The 15,284-nt window shown below is 36.3% G+C and overlaps 1 protein-coding gene across 2 annotated transcripts in view; it reads left to right on the top strand.

Annotated features, from left to right (window-relative positions):
• LOC142349582 (uncharacterized) overlaps window positions 1-15,284 on the top strand; it is a 140,591-nt gene that overhangs the window by 52,970 nt on the left and 72,337 nt on the right. For both annotated transcript variants that reach the window (XM_075401244.1, XM_075401243.1), the window contains exon 15: window positions 8,126-8,236. In XM_075401244.1, the coding sequence (XP_075257359.1) occupies window positions 8,126-8,236 (111 nt within the window). The remainder of the gene's footprint in view (window positions 1-8,125; window positions 8,237-15,284) is intronic.

Here is a 15,284-nt window from a genome sequence, read left to right as displayed (position 1 = left end):
CATCTTAGGCTTTGCATTTGTCTCTAAAGGCTTAAACAAAATTGTTTTGTCCAAGGTATTGAATGGATCTATCTTTTCCATCCGTTTCTGTCATAACGTCACAAAACGTCCACAAAAAAGCAAATGTGCTTGGTTTTTTTCGGAGTTTGTCATGGCCCATGTTTTAAGATTAGAGATATAAGCGAGCGTGGAAGACGGTGACAGTGAATTGAATTTAGTTCAAATTTGAGAAAGTTTGGAGATATCCATCACATTTGTCCATGATTTGTGCTTGAGCTATCGTCGAACGAAAACTGTTTAAAATTTTCCAATTAAGCAGAAATCGAAGAAATCCTGATCGATTTTTAATTAGACAAAGGTTCTTTATTAATAGCCGCAAAGCGATAGCTGGGGATATTATTGGCCTTCTCTTGGTTTTTTTTACAATTCAAAGGATTTGAATTGTATTGGGGCGCTGTCTTTTTTTTAATAGCCGCCCTCATCTTCTCAGCCCGCTATTATAGCGCTCCTATTTTTTTTTTACTTCGTCGAATAAAAAAATGTTTCGCTTTACCTCATTTTGCCGCTTTTTCAACATTTTGCGTGATATCTTTTTGACTTCTCCAGGCTAGTTTCTCTCTTTTCTCATTCTGCTAAAAGTGATTTTGAACATCAGTTGCTCAGCAAAGCAATTCAAAATGAACAGAGTCAGTATAAAAAATTGAAGTCAGAAGTAGAAACGGGATAAACCCATAAAGCCCAATTTTAGATGCCCGCTTTTTGAACGTCGTTCCTATAGGTCTTAGTTACCATCTCTAATGCTTATTGGTATTAATAGTAGCCCCTGTAGCCTCTCTCTAAGAAACAGAATTACATTATGTTCAACTACGAAATGCCATCAAAATAAATCGGACTTAAAAAATGTTTTTGAACAAAAATCTTTTTTTTTCAATATCTACTCTTTCAATCCCAATCATGCCTATTGGAATCAACGGCGGCTATTTTCCGGCAATCTGCCGGGTATGTTTAAGATCTGTTCACATATTTTCATGATTTTTGAAGTCAACTTGGAGTAGTGATTTTGGTCACGCCGAAACAGGTAGTGAAGCGAAGAAGCAAGTGGTTTTGCGGCGTGAAATTTTTTCGCTTTAAATTTAAAATAGAGTGAGAAAACGGTGTTTGAACAAAAATTCGCTTTCTCGCTAGTGGTTTTTTGTTCACATGCGGCAATTTCACTGCCGCATGGTTTTTCCAATCCATTCATAGTCCGTTTTAGGTCTAGTGTTTTTAGTCAATGAGAATTCTTTGAATTGTACGTCAGGACTTTTCCTGCTATGTTTTTTATTTCGTCGTCATGATTTTTGTTACGACCATATGACGTCACAGCCACTTTTTGTTCATTCGTTCATGCAATTTCAACTGAATTGCATGTGTGACGTCATTTTTCGCTCTTAGTGGAGCGAGTTTTGTTCATGCGCGTGATTAATTTTTTGGTCACTTGACTTACCTCACTCTCAAAAATGACTTCCTCAATTTGAAATTGACTTTTGTTTACTTTAATTCAAAGAGATAAGGTCAAATGGGTGTGTGTCACTTTAAATGAAGGTTGTTTGAGATCAGCTAATAGAGGCAGCAATAACTTATACAGATTTTTAATCAAACTATAACAGATCAGCCTTCAATGAAAAGACGAATTTTTTTGTTCTATCTTTTTACTGGTTCTTTAGACTGCCGATCTACGAATCTATTGCAATCTGCCATCTATGTTTTTGCTTATTGCTGATTAAAAAGGCAAATCGATGGTTTGAATGTACTCATAATAAGGTAATTAACAAAGTGTAGTCTTAGATCATTATAAATTCAATCGAGAATTCTAGCTTCAAGCTAATTGATTGCAATAAAGACCGTGGAAAGTAGCGACACAAAGCGGATAAATGTGACAAGATTTTGCGACATTTGTCCACATTGTCCACATCAGAGTTGGTCAGATTGACCGAAAAAGGTCTTCTCCCCCATTCCTATAATTAATTAATTTGCCTGCTTTTTCCGAAACTTTTTTGTCAGTAATCCTAGGCAATATACTTTTTGCCGTCTGGTTCTGTTGTTTGTATTCTACTATAAGGTTGGGCTATTGGTTGTTCAAGAGTTCCATTGGTACGAGTCGGTTGTGGCACTTTGCCGCTGATGTTTTTATGCAATGTTTGTGCTAGACTTATTTTTCGATTTTGTGTCTTTGACTTCTTGCGTTTCGCCTCATCTAAATCGCTCTCATAAGCTCAAAAGATTTCTTTTGTTCGCATTTATTCCGGTGCTTTTTGCTTTTGCGAGTGGCATTGTTCTTTACACTAATTAGCGGCCAGATATAATTACCTGATGACTTAACTCGTAAATGAATTAACGAGGTCACTTTAGGTCATCACTTGGAGAATGTCCGAAAAATCGAGTATACATACTCGATTTCATCATGCTTTTTCACGACCCATGTTTCAAGTTTAGAATTGTAAGCGTGTGTGGAAACGAGTGAAGCTAGGCTAATTTATTTCAAATTTGCTTTAAATAACCCCTTTCCCTTGGATACGGTATCTAATACCGAAATGAAGGAAAGCCTAATTCGTGATTAATTTCAGAAATGTCCCTCTCGATAACTAATTGTGTATTAAGAAGACAATTAATAATATAATAATAAATTGTTTCCATCAGTCAATAAGTAGCTTTTCACAATTACCTGTACAAATACAATCACATATTTGACTGTGGGAGAGCACTATTGGGCCGATGGCCCGTTCTCAAGTGTCTCGTTCAGTTTATCTGGATGAAAGTGATTCAAAATGTAGAAAGAAAAAAAAGAGGAAGCGCTATTTTTCAAGGTATCATTAAATCTAGTGAAAAACATTATTCTGGTTATGGAACGCTTTTGAGTTGTGATATTAAAACTCATACAACAGCCTGACTATGTCCTCATTACCCAAAATATAATTATCTAGAAATTGATGACAGAAATTTTTTGTTTCGGCAGTAGACATGCTTTCAATCTTTTCTATTATTTCATCATCGTAACCTAGAAGCATTCTTAAGACCCGCCTTACCCTAACTATTATTGGAAAACTGTGAAATAGATTATCCTAACTATTATTGGAAAACTGTGAAACTGTGAAGGCAATTTTGCATTGAGAAACCCTTTGAAGTTGGTGAAATATTACTTTGTCCCCTTATGTTTTTTAGTGTTTGCTTAAGTACCTCATAGGCATGTAACTCTGAGGCTAAATAGATCCTATGTTTTACTCTTTCTTCGTAAGTGCTTTCAAACTTTTTTCGATGAAAAATTAGCCGCACGATACGTTTGACAACTTTGTCTATTTCCCTAATAGTTGTGATTGTTGTTGACCCGTATATCAGGACTCCGTATTGTACTATTGGCTGTATGTATGTTCTAAACGCTTTTATCATCTGTGATTCTCTCAAAACTTTTCTTAGTTTATAAAAGATAGAACATTTCGACAAAAGTTTTGTGACCACATGCTTTGAGTGCTTTGAGAAACGTAGATCATTATCTATTGTGATGCCCAGGTATTTGAAACTTTGTTTTTTTTCAATTTTAGTGTTTTTTATGAATGTTCTTGACACAACATTTTTTTGTTTTTTTTTTTTACCAAAAACATGCTTTTTGTTTTTTCCTTGTTCAGTGTTAGTTTATTTTTTATGAGCCAATCATTGACCTTATCTAGTGCTCTGTCGTGATCATCGTCAATTTTCGATGCAGAAATTCTGCTCTTCACAACAGTGTCATCGGCGTATAAAATAACATTTGATTTTTTCTGGGACAAACTTAAGTCATTCATGTAGATAATAAACAAAACAGGGCCAAGAATTGATCCTTGTGGCACGCCTAGTTCTTTAACATTCAGTTTGGACTTTTTATCTCCAATTAAAGTATATTGCATTCGTTTGGACAAATTTGATTTTAAAATGTTGTTTATTGGACCACGCAGACCATATCTATAACACTTTTGCAGTAGAATCTTGTGATCGACAGTATCAAAAGCTTTCTTTAAGTCTAGAAAGGTGCATTTGGTTTTTTCACTGTTGTTGTGGAGATTTGATCTTATTTCCTCTATTAAGGTTGCAATGGCATCAACTGTGCTCTTCCCGTGCCTGAAGCCAAATTGTGAATCTGAGAGAATTTGAAAACGTTTAGGTAGTTTTGAATTCGATCAAATTTAATCCGCTCAAAGACTTTCCCTATAATTGGTAGCAACGAGATGGGCCTGAAATTTGATGGGTCATCTTTATTTCCTTTTTTGAAGAACGGTATAACTTTTGCTATTTTCAAACACCCTGGGTATTGTCCAAGTTCTATGCATCTGTTAAACAAGAGTTGTAAAAGCGCTGCTAAGGAGTCAGAAACTTTTTAAATGAAAAAATAGTTCAAGTTATAGCAATCAAGGCTAACTTTGTTTTTACAGTTGTTGATAGCGTACATTACGTCATTTTCAGATATCGATTTTAGAAGCATACTTTGACTATCGTAACGGCACTTCTTGTTTAAAATTCTGCATTCAATTGTTTCCCAATGTTTGAGAAGAACTCGTTAAACTCTTCTATTTTATTTTGCGAGCAGAAAACTTTAGAGGACTCTGAATTGCCGGCTAAAGATCTGTAAAGCTCAAAAAAAGATTTTTTGTTTTTTTACCGAATCGGTTTTAAGTAGATTTTGATTTTTAGATCTGATGAGAGATTTAAGGTTTTTACAAGTTTTTTGAAAATTTTGGAGAATTTGTGGACTTCCAGTTGTATCTGCCAGTTTCTTAAGACTACGTTTTTTCGTCGCTAAGTTTTTAACCTCATTATCAATTCAATTTTAGTTCTTTTTTTGTGTACGATATTTTTCAGGAAGGTGACTGTTTAATGCTTCAGTGAGCAATCCGTGAAATTTTTTGAAGGCTTTGTCAATTGGTAAGAGTTCTAAACTACTTCTGTGGACCTCAAATTGATACCTGAGATCCTTTTCGAGTCTTTCTCTTGTAATTGGATTATCTGGGTTATGCCAATTGCGGCTTCTTAGAGCTTTAAAATACTTTTCTGGACTGCCATTGAGGTCAAAGGACCCTTCTACCGTGTGATGATCTGTTATACTGGTTGATTTAACTTTTGTTTCTATAAAAAAGTTAGAAAATTTTGCGTCAATGAGTGTACCTCTGCCATTTGATACCCTCGTTGGGTCGTTATTGCTTGATATACTGAGACCGTTTCCGGCTAAAAGGCTTTTAAGCTTTCGGCTTTTTTGCTGTTTATTAAAAAATTAACATTAAAATCCCCACAAAGTACGTGTTTTGTTTCTGGGTCAACCATTAGGCTGTCGAGATATCTTTCAACCGTCAAGAAATTGGCTTCATTAGTGCAATTTGGTGGCATGTAAATACATGAGAACCAGATTTCTTCTTTTATGTTTTTGATGGCGACTGTTAGTAGTTGAACGGAATTCGTTTCTAATTTTTTAACTATCTGACAATTTGTTATTTTTCAAGAAGAATGCAACACCTCCACCTCTTTTTTTACGATTGCTGGCTATAATTGTTTGATAACCATTCAAAGAAAAACAGTTACTGTTGTAGCTAGGATTTAACCAAGTCTCAGTAAGGCAAACTACTTCAGGTTTCTGAGACATGCTATTAATGTACACTTCAAACTCGTCTAGGTTCTTAGACACGGATCGAATGTTTTGAAGAACAAATTGGAACTGTACAGGATTACAGGTTCTTTTAATTGTCATTGTTGACGTAGAGACACTTTTCGTTATCAATTCCCTGCCATTGCAGTCTGGTTTTTTTCTTGTATAAAACTACCAACTATTTTGATATAACAGTGCTTAATTGTTTTTTTTTATTTGTTGCTTGCGGAAATCACCAGCAACAAATCAAAACATTCTGTTTCATTGCTCTCCTGCGCCCTGTCTGCATGGTTGCGTAAATCACAACCGACAGGCCGCCGCCTGCGGAAATCACAGGCAGAGGGCTGAAACAATTTTCAAAGATTTTTAGTTGAATTTGAGGTGATCTTATACATATATAAGCTGACTTTATGAAATTTAAAAAAACTTAAGTAATGAGCAAAAAAGGTTTAAAAAACATGATCCAAACGTTACGCACCTAAAGCTTGCGATAAGTTTCTACCCTAAATCTTGAGTTGTGCTCATATTATACACATTAAAGAAACCAAACAAAAATAATTGAGTTGTTTTAGCTTTTTATTACAGTTACTGAGTTTGTGAGATGTCGTTTGTTCTATTCCTTTTGAATATTAAGTCGTTTGTATGCAGGTGAGTTGATAACGTCGTCAGTAGAAGCTATTTCGAAATGTTTTTTTCGTTTTATAGCATTGATTGAGTCCAAATCTTCTATCTCGTTAATAATTTTGCCTTTTCACGAATTTTGCCTTTTCTCTACCATTTTCAACTAAAACGGAAACTGCACAATTGTGTGTTGCAGTAATCATGTTTCGTTTGTTTGCTTCGTTTTTGATCTGAGCTTCATATTCTGGTAGGGGCTCGTTTAGATAGATGAATTTGTTGTTTATCCTGTTTTTTGTTTTTCTGAGTCGTTTTCTTTTTTCATAGACACTATGTTTGTCGGCAAAATAAATAAATTTGCAAATTACTGTTGGCAGTTGAAACTCGTTTCCGGAATTGGGAATAATGTGACACGCTTTGATACTGTCCTCAGTAATTTCGACCCCCAAGAATTTCTCAAAAAAGTTTCGTGCGTTACATTACAAACTTGTCGAGCATCGAAGGGCGGATTAACGATTAGTAACGAGTCCTTGCGCGTGTATCTCTCTTGCGCTCTTAGGTGATCATTAATATTTTTCTTTGCTTTTAGTTCCCTAATTTCTTCGTCCTGTAAGTTATTTTTTGATTTCAAGAATTCGATTTCTTTTTTCAATACACTTCTGTGTCTTGAATACTACTCACGACAACCTCTGAAGCTAAGGGTTTGGACGTTGATGATGATGTGGCCTCATCTCCATTGCCGACTGATAACAATAGAAAAAAAATTAATAAAGTAAAAAGCAAATTAAATCAAAGATAACACTCGAATTGGAATCTTGTGCGATAAGACTGCAACAGCAAAGAAAGATTGTTCTTTTCAAGCGAACATTTAGAGTTTTAAAGTTTTCTCATAACGTTTCACTCAAGGTCAACCGACTGCTCTTCGTGAATTCAAACGTTTTGTTTTGTGCAACAAAAGTGCAACTTTTAAGAAAAAATCAAGCGGACTTCTTCTAACTAAAATTCATGTTTTTGAAATGTTCACACGCGCTATTAGGTCTTTAATTTGGTCTGGATTTTTCTAATAAAACTCGTGCAATAAAGTTTCAGACTAATTACATGTTCATATTGGTTTTCATGCCACAAAATGCAAAATTTATTGATTTTTGCATGTTCGGACATTGGCCACATATTGGTTACCATAAACGCTTCTGCAGTTAATAAAGGAGAACCGTTTAATCGAGGTTGTAAAAGTAAGGTTTTTGCAGTGAAATTAAATGAGGAATTTAAGCTAAAACTTTTGGTTTTCTAAAAAATACTGAATTTTTTTTACTGTGTCCACACCCAAATCAATCGAGTTTTATAACTATTGCCATCTAGTTTGTGTGGCATTTCGCAGCTTTTTGGGCCATATACCATTGACATTTGACCAGTTATTCATCCTCGAATGTGGGAAATTCTCTTTTGGCAGGTGCAGCATTGATTTACCGTGAAGATGGATGCTAGCCTCAAAATATAAAATTTTAGCGAAATTTGCGATTATATAAAAATTGACCCGTTTGGTGTAATATGAGTGAATATCTAGTGAATTATTTGACCTGTTTTAGGTGTTAATTTTTAGAATATTTGGAGAAGTATTTGAGAATTTTTTATGCAATGTTGAGGCGCAACTACTGTGAAATCCAAACAGTACTGGGTTGGAATCAACATATCTGAACTTGCAAAGCTTCAGTCTGTAAAAAAGAATACGTTGAACAAGTAGATCTTCATGTCAAGCTTACCTTTTTCGTAAATTAAATTTGGTTCTCTGTCAAGAAAACAAATTAGAAAACAAATGTCTAAGATTTTTTGGTGAAAGAATTTATCATTTTTCTTTTCCAGGTGGAGTTGGAGTTTGACGAGAAAACAGTTACCAGACAGTTGAAGTACACTGGAATGCTGGACACCATTCGAATACGCAGCTCTGGCTACAATGTCCGCATGCACTTCAATGTAAGAAGCGTGGCTTGATCATCATTAATAAATCTTGATTATCATAAATGTTGACCACCATAATTAGATATTTGCAACTGAACTCAGGATATCAGGAGTCCAAGGCATCTGCCCAATATTTCCCAAATTTTCGCGTGTTCGGGTCTTATGTCCCCTCATTCTTGTATATTTACCGGGGGGGGGGGATCGAATTATGCGTTCTATGCTTCACTTAACTGGGGAGGGACTGCGGTAATGAGAATTACTTGAATTTCACTGGAAGATTTCTGCGCAATCGACATCATTGGATTGCTAACAAAATTTTGTTGATTATTTATTTCGGTATGAAATGCTACGAGTCTCATAGGTGTTAGTGTGGGACAACATTTTTAGTTCTTTAATTTGAATTTAGGTTATTTGTGTGATAGCTTGGCAGCCTGATTTTTGTCCTTTTTTATTAGCAAGGCTGCGTTTTGGCTGTTTCATTTGAATAAGTATGAAACTTATCTCGACAATGTACATTGATGAATGGCTATTGTGTTTCGTAATTGGTTTTCAAAGCTATTTTATTGAAAATCTATTCTTGAGCTTTAGATTTGCTAGCTTCAGATTAAAATGAAAATGACGCATCGTTAAATCACTATATAATTCGTCTGTTCAATGAAAGTAACTATTGTTGAATTTCTCTGGACTTTACTTCATAAATCGTTTTACGTCATGTAATAAGAAATGGTTATCAAAACGGTTATCTGTTTTTGAATAGCTCACATGTTTATCTCGGTCTACGGGGAACTAAAAATGGGTGACCGGACAATAGATCGAAAGGACAACAGATCGAAAACAGAAAAATTGGGACAATAGATCGAAAATTAATCTTTATTCTTATTGGTTGAAATTAAGCATTATTTGCGAGCTGCAATATAATTACCACATTATGGCCATGCCTCGCGAGCCATGGCGATGCCTTAGCGGCCCGTGGGACTTGATATGAATCTATCACAACCGAACAAAATATCACAACAGAACATGCTATATGCTGTATAATATATGAGCGCTCAAATCTGATTGGCCAATACGTAACTTGAATAATTTAATTTTCGATCTATTGTCCCAATTTTCGCTTTCGATCTGTTGTCTTTCGATCTGTTGTCCTAGCACCCTAAAAATGTTGCAAGGATTGCAGATTGATTTTAGCTTAGTTGGGGTCGGGTTTACTGATGTAATATATCCTTAGAATTATATCTTTCTAGCCATAAAGAAAGGGGTACAACGTTCAATTAGCCAGGCTTCCAAGAATTACAGGCTAGCGCGCCTACCAATAGATTTTAATTATTATTGGGCTCATTTTTAGAAATTTGAGATAAAAAGTATTATACCAATTGTAATCCTTAGTTGATCCTGTAAACGAAGTTTATAGTAATTATTGTAAACATGTTGATCTTTTTAATGCAAATTTTTGCTTGACCGTTTTTGCGCTTTTCTTCTAGAACATTCTCAAGTGACTTTTCAAGTGACTTTTTCACGCTTTCGTTCTTCATTTTTGAGTGATATCTATTGTTCTCACTCCGAAGTAAAGCTTGTTGCTAAAATAAATACGATGCAGCATACCAACAAGCAGGGACTGATAGCCGAACCGAGTGGGCAGTGCTTCTGGTGAGAGCTCGGGAGGTCCATGGTTCAAATCCTGGCGTTGTCAACTGTTTTTGCACCCATAAAAAATTGATCTAGGCTACAGCCCCTGAATTAAATTGCCTCGCCTGTCGTTCATGAGCAATTGTTCCGACATTAGTTGGTTTATGTTTTTATTACTTGCTCTCTAGCGAAGCAAATTTTGTAAACGTCTTTTTACTACTCGAAGGGGTGTATGGAAACACATGCTTGGTGTGGGAAACTTCCCGAATATGTTACGCAAGCACTACGCAGTGCATAGCTATCAGCATTGTTGAAAAAGAAAGGCGGTATTTGCCCGATTGCAGTCGAGAAGGTCTCTGGCAGACGAATGGCTAAGTACTTAGCAAAGGATGCAAATTCAGAAGCAATAGATATTTTCAAAAACCTGCAATTTGTTGTTAGGGTGGAGGGTGAAGCGGAAGCCATTATACATAAGTCGAATCTTTCGTATGAAAAATACTCCCCTAGTCAGGTTCCACGGGTATTTTGCAAATTGATTTTTGTAATGCTTTAAATTCTGTAAAATCAGAGAAATTCTGAAAGCAGTTGCTACTTCAATGCCTGGCAATTGCAGCTTTTACCAATTTCTTTTACTCTCAAAACAGCTGGTTACTTTATGATAAATTTGTTATTAGCAGTGAAAGTGAAGTGCAATTAAGTAAACCATTGGTGTCGCTGATTTTTGCTGACGCTTTGGCCCATCATAGAGAAGATTCAGGAATCGTCACTAATTCTGCAACAACATTCTTGGTACTGTTTGATTAACTGGGCAACCTTGATGACCCTCAGTGTCTCTTAGTATTCTTACGCCACTGTATTTTGGCCTCGAAATATTGTTTTCCCGGTGTTGCCAGACGCCCAATTCATTTGTTAAATCGTGAAAAGAATTTGATGCCCAACAGCGGTGAAAACTTGAGCATCATCAATACTGTTCTTCCAAAAGAATCTGGGACTCAATCAACTTTACCTATAATCCTGCCAAGGCCAAGACTAGTATAAAGCATCATACGTTGTTTCTGTTTTCTCTTAGACTGCAATGATTTTCATAAACTTTACTCCAGCTTAGTACCACTAAATATTCAAAATTTTTTGCAACAGACAATCCAAGCAGCTCTTGTTAACGAACGTTTCAAAGTATCATAGAGTTTAGCTTCTCAGAGTTTAGCCACTGCTCTCATTGCCTGTGTGACATGTTGAGGCATTTAGTGCCAAATACAGGTTCCATGTCCCTATCTACAACGCAGAAAAGAAATGCCCTTTCTGTGGAGGAGTTCTTGACATCTCGTGTGATCATGCCAGAAAGTTTATCACGCTCCACAGATACCTTTGTCTCCTCGTGGAAAGCACGCAAAACTGGTTTTTATGTAACTGATTCTCCGTCGCTGCTATCCAACTTGGTCACGAAGACGTCTACAAAGGCATGATAAAAGCTTGATTCCTCAAATGAAAAGTATTGCCTCCACGACAATAATTCTTAAAAAATGGGAATTGATTTTTTCACTTTGCAATCGAGGTCCTTGGTGGAATATCGGCAGCTTCCAAGAAATTCTCAAGTGGTTAGCTATGACGTGATAATCGCTCTTTTCAGGCACAGGGGTTGTAGGTTACCTTCAGTAGACTCATACAATCCTTTTATATCACAGCTTTTCGGGGATCAGCAATGTTATTTCCAAGATCGGTCTTGTTTAATGTTTCACAGTACTTGCTCGCGCAACCACAGGGGAGATTGTTTGAATCATTGTCTGATGAGCAGGGATGTTGATAAGTTTTACCATTTTTTCTAGCCCATTGAGCGCGGAGTGAAAATAACTGAAGGTTGAAGTACATTTCGCGGCCTGGAAATCAGAAAGAGACGATAGAACACTCCGTCGAACACCGTGAACTAAAAATTCGCAAAGAGGTCAATCATTTGTAAGGTCAACATACAACATGAATGAGTTGCCTTAAAATCATTAAAATCATTAAAACCTGAGTGATCCCTAACGAATCATTTGTTGTTTTCACTCAAATGAAGTTATTAGGAATTATATTAGTCCTGTGGACCTTTTAATGCAGTTTTTCTCTCGACTGCATTTTTCTGATCCATTTGACTTTTCGTCCTCAGAAAGCGGGTTAAATATGTAGCGCTCGTAGAGCATTAAGAAAGCGAGCAGTTCTGTAGCCATACGCCCGACTGGTCTCCAATTATCCGACTCACCGAAACTGTTTCAGGAGACATTTTTAAGGTCTGAAAGGCGGTTATTAGTCTTAAAGGTTTGACTCCTCCCCCTCCCCTAACACCCCAGTCCACCCTCCTCCAAGCTGTAGATTTGGACTCACATCTGGTCACCCTACTGCGCTTATACACCCGCATAGTGATTTTTGGAAATAGTATTACATGAATAGATAAAGAATTAGCTCTGATTTTCGATTATTTGTGTTGATTATTTTTGACATTTTCTTTATTTTCTTTGTTGAAGTTTTCGTTGATGTTTTTGAGGTTCTTCAAGGTCTCGCTTTTTTTTGCTATTTCAGAATTTTTCTTCTCAAAATAGAATTTTTGACTATCCCTACTTGGCTGTTGAATGTCGCGCAAGAGTTCTATTCGTAACCAAAATCCTGTTTTCTTTTTTAATTGCTCTCAAAAGAACTTAGTAGCAATTATGTTTTCCTGTCGTTCTTTTTTAATCCGATTTTTTGTCCCCCCCCCCCCCCCCCCGCCCCCGTCCGGCCCTCCCAGCTCTACCCCCCTCGCTTGACCCCACCCCCCCCCCTTCCCCCAACTCACCCACTCTGTTCAACCCCTCCCCAATGCTAGCATCTGTAGGCTCTAGCTGGGTACTACCGAAGCCAACCACTGCCGATCGTTTGAGAGATATTCGTTCGATGATATTTGGTTATGTTTTAATTGCTCTCAAACGAAGTTAAAGCAATTATATTAGTCCTGTCGGTCTTTTTTTAATCCGATTTTTCGTCTGAGCCATTTGACTTTTCGTCCTCAAAACAGGATAAACAGGTAGCGCTCAGCGGGCATTAATTGCTCTTAGAGCTTTTCAGCTCATTACTCTGCGATTCACAGAAACTGTTTTGGAGACTTATACTTATGGTATGAAGTGCGGTTCTAAGAGGTTGACACCCCCCCCCCCCCCACATCAGCTCCCTCTCACTTCACTTCCCTCGCTATCCCCACCTCTGCACATCGTTGGCGTTCGTTTGAGAGCAATTCGCCCGACGTTAGTCGGTTATGTTCCGATCTTTTTTTGTCATTAATGATTAGTTGTAGTTGTCAATGCTTTTGCCTAAAAGTTTCTACGATTAATTTGCAATTTGTCTGAATTTGTTAAACTATTTTCTTCAATTTAGCTATAAATCTTCGATTGGTCTGGTATCGATTGACTATCAAAAAACCAAATCTAATATTGAAACGGGACTATCCCATGAAGATGGCTGAAACCTGGTACTTGAACTACGAGATACTGTTCTCTTAAGCCTTGGTTGACATGTTTATTGGTTTTTGTTAAGCCTTAGTTGACTTGATTATTGGTATTGATGCTAATCCATTTATCCTATTATTATGAAACATGAGTGGCATAACTGCAATGTAATCAGAAGTGACCACTTTTGAATTGTTTGAAAACAATTAGTGTTTTGGTGTGCTCTCTTCCGACAACCTGCAGCGTATGTTCATTCATACCGTTCTAAGAAAATCGAGATGATACCCTAACTCAGCATTCTTAGGCGGTGATTGTTGCTAAGCATTTATTTAATTATAGGCTTTTTTATTAAAATCAAATCGAATTTGAACTTCAACTTAATTTTTCGTTCAGTTAAAGTAATTTATCAATAGCCGCCGTCAGCCTCTCAAACGGCTATTATTTAGCCGCTCTTTTAAAATTCAAAGAATTTGAACTGTATTGGGGCGCTGTCTATAAGATCTGTTCACACATTTTCATGTTTTTTGAAGTCAAATTGGAGTAGTGATTGTGGTCACGCTGAAACAGGAAGTGGAGCGAAAAAGGGAGTGGTTTTGCGGCGTGAAATTTTTTCGCTCTAATTTTAATTTAGATTGAGAACAAAAATTCGCTTTCTTGCTTGTGGTTTTTTTGTTCACATGCGGCAATTTCACTTTGATTTTTACTGTTTTTTCAATTTTTTGGATCGGATTTTTCATTCTAGGCCTAGTTCATTCTATAGTTCATTCTAGGCCTAATTTTTTGTTAGCACCAAATTTCCATTTCTCGCTAGTGGTTTTTTGTTCACTTGCGGCATTTTGACATTGATTTTCTGTTTTGTTTTTTTTGATTTTTTTTTAGAAATGGTTTTCCCACCTTTCTCATAGTCTGTTTTAGGTCTAGTTGCTTAAATTGTACGTCAGGACTTGTCCTGTTATGTTTTTTAATTCGTTTTTCCTTTTGATCACCTTTTTTATTTTACATAAGTCACCATTTTCACGTTGACTTCTCACCTCACTCCGTTTCAACTGAATGGATTTTAAATTCTTTCACACATCGAATGGCGCAATTTAGTGAACACGGTCAATGTCAAAAGAGCAAAATCAAATGAAACGGGATAAAACGATAAAGCCCGGTCATTAAGTCATAGTGCATTAAGTTATCAAAGGTCATTAGGGCAATTGTTAGCTGATATTAGTATAAGCTTAATACCCTTCAGTTTAGAAGCTGATGTACCTATAGGTTTAAAATTTATCTGAAACTGCAGACCGAATTAGAGAACTTTTTGAAACTTAGGAAAATTTTGTCAATTTCAATCTGTTCTTTTTCTGTTTCAATCCCGATATGTGTCTAGCCCGTCAACGGCGGCTGTTTTCCGCCAATATGCCGGCTATGTTATTAAATGGTGTCCGAAACTGTGCTGAACCTATTTTACACTTTATTGTTGATGTATCCAAAGTTACAATCCAATGCAACCTATAGCAATCTTTTCCTTGCATTAAACGTAAATTAATTTGAAAAAACGAAAAAACTCAAATTTGTTGCACTTTTTTAATGATTATTTGTTTAGCCGTTCTAGATTTTTTTTCATTTGAAGGGACTTGTCGCATTTTATAATTTATCTTAATTGTTTTTAAGACCATAAGCGTGCACAAAAAAAGTAAAAAGGCGGAATTATGACAAATATTGAAACTTGAAACCTGAATTTTCCCTTGAGAAATGAGAATTTTTTAGTCTCCTCAGTGATGGGTTTAGTTTTTAAAGAGCTTTTCGACGGTGCAACTTTTGTATCTCTCCCCAAAAGATATCGATCTACTAATATTGACTGAACAAAGCCAAGGTAGCGTAAAGTTCCTAACCCCCAATTAAATTTGGAGGGTCGAGCAATCTAATTTTTGGCGGTTGATAGAAGTTATCGGTTTGCAATGTTGTGTGTGTCTCTGTTGGATCAATTTTAATCAGCGACG

Source organism: Convolutriloba macropyga, chromosome 11 (assembly GCF_964194025.1).
Source record: "Convolutriloba macropyga chromosome 11, txConMacr16.3, whole genome shotgun sequence".
Taxonomy (NCBI): domain Eukaryota; kingdom Metazoa; phylum Xenacoelomorpha; order Acoela; family Convolutidae; genus Convolutriloba; species Convolutriloba macropyga.
Note: the sequence above shows the minus strand (reverse complement) of the source record. Positions and strands in the feature narration are given on the sequence as shown.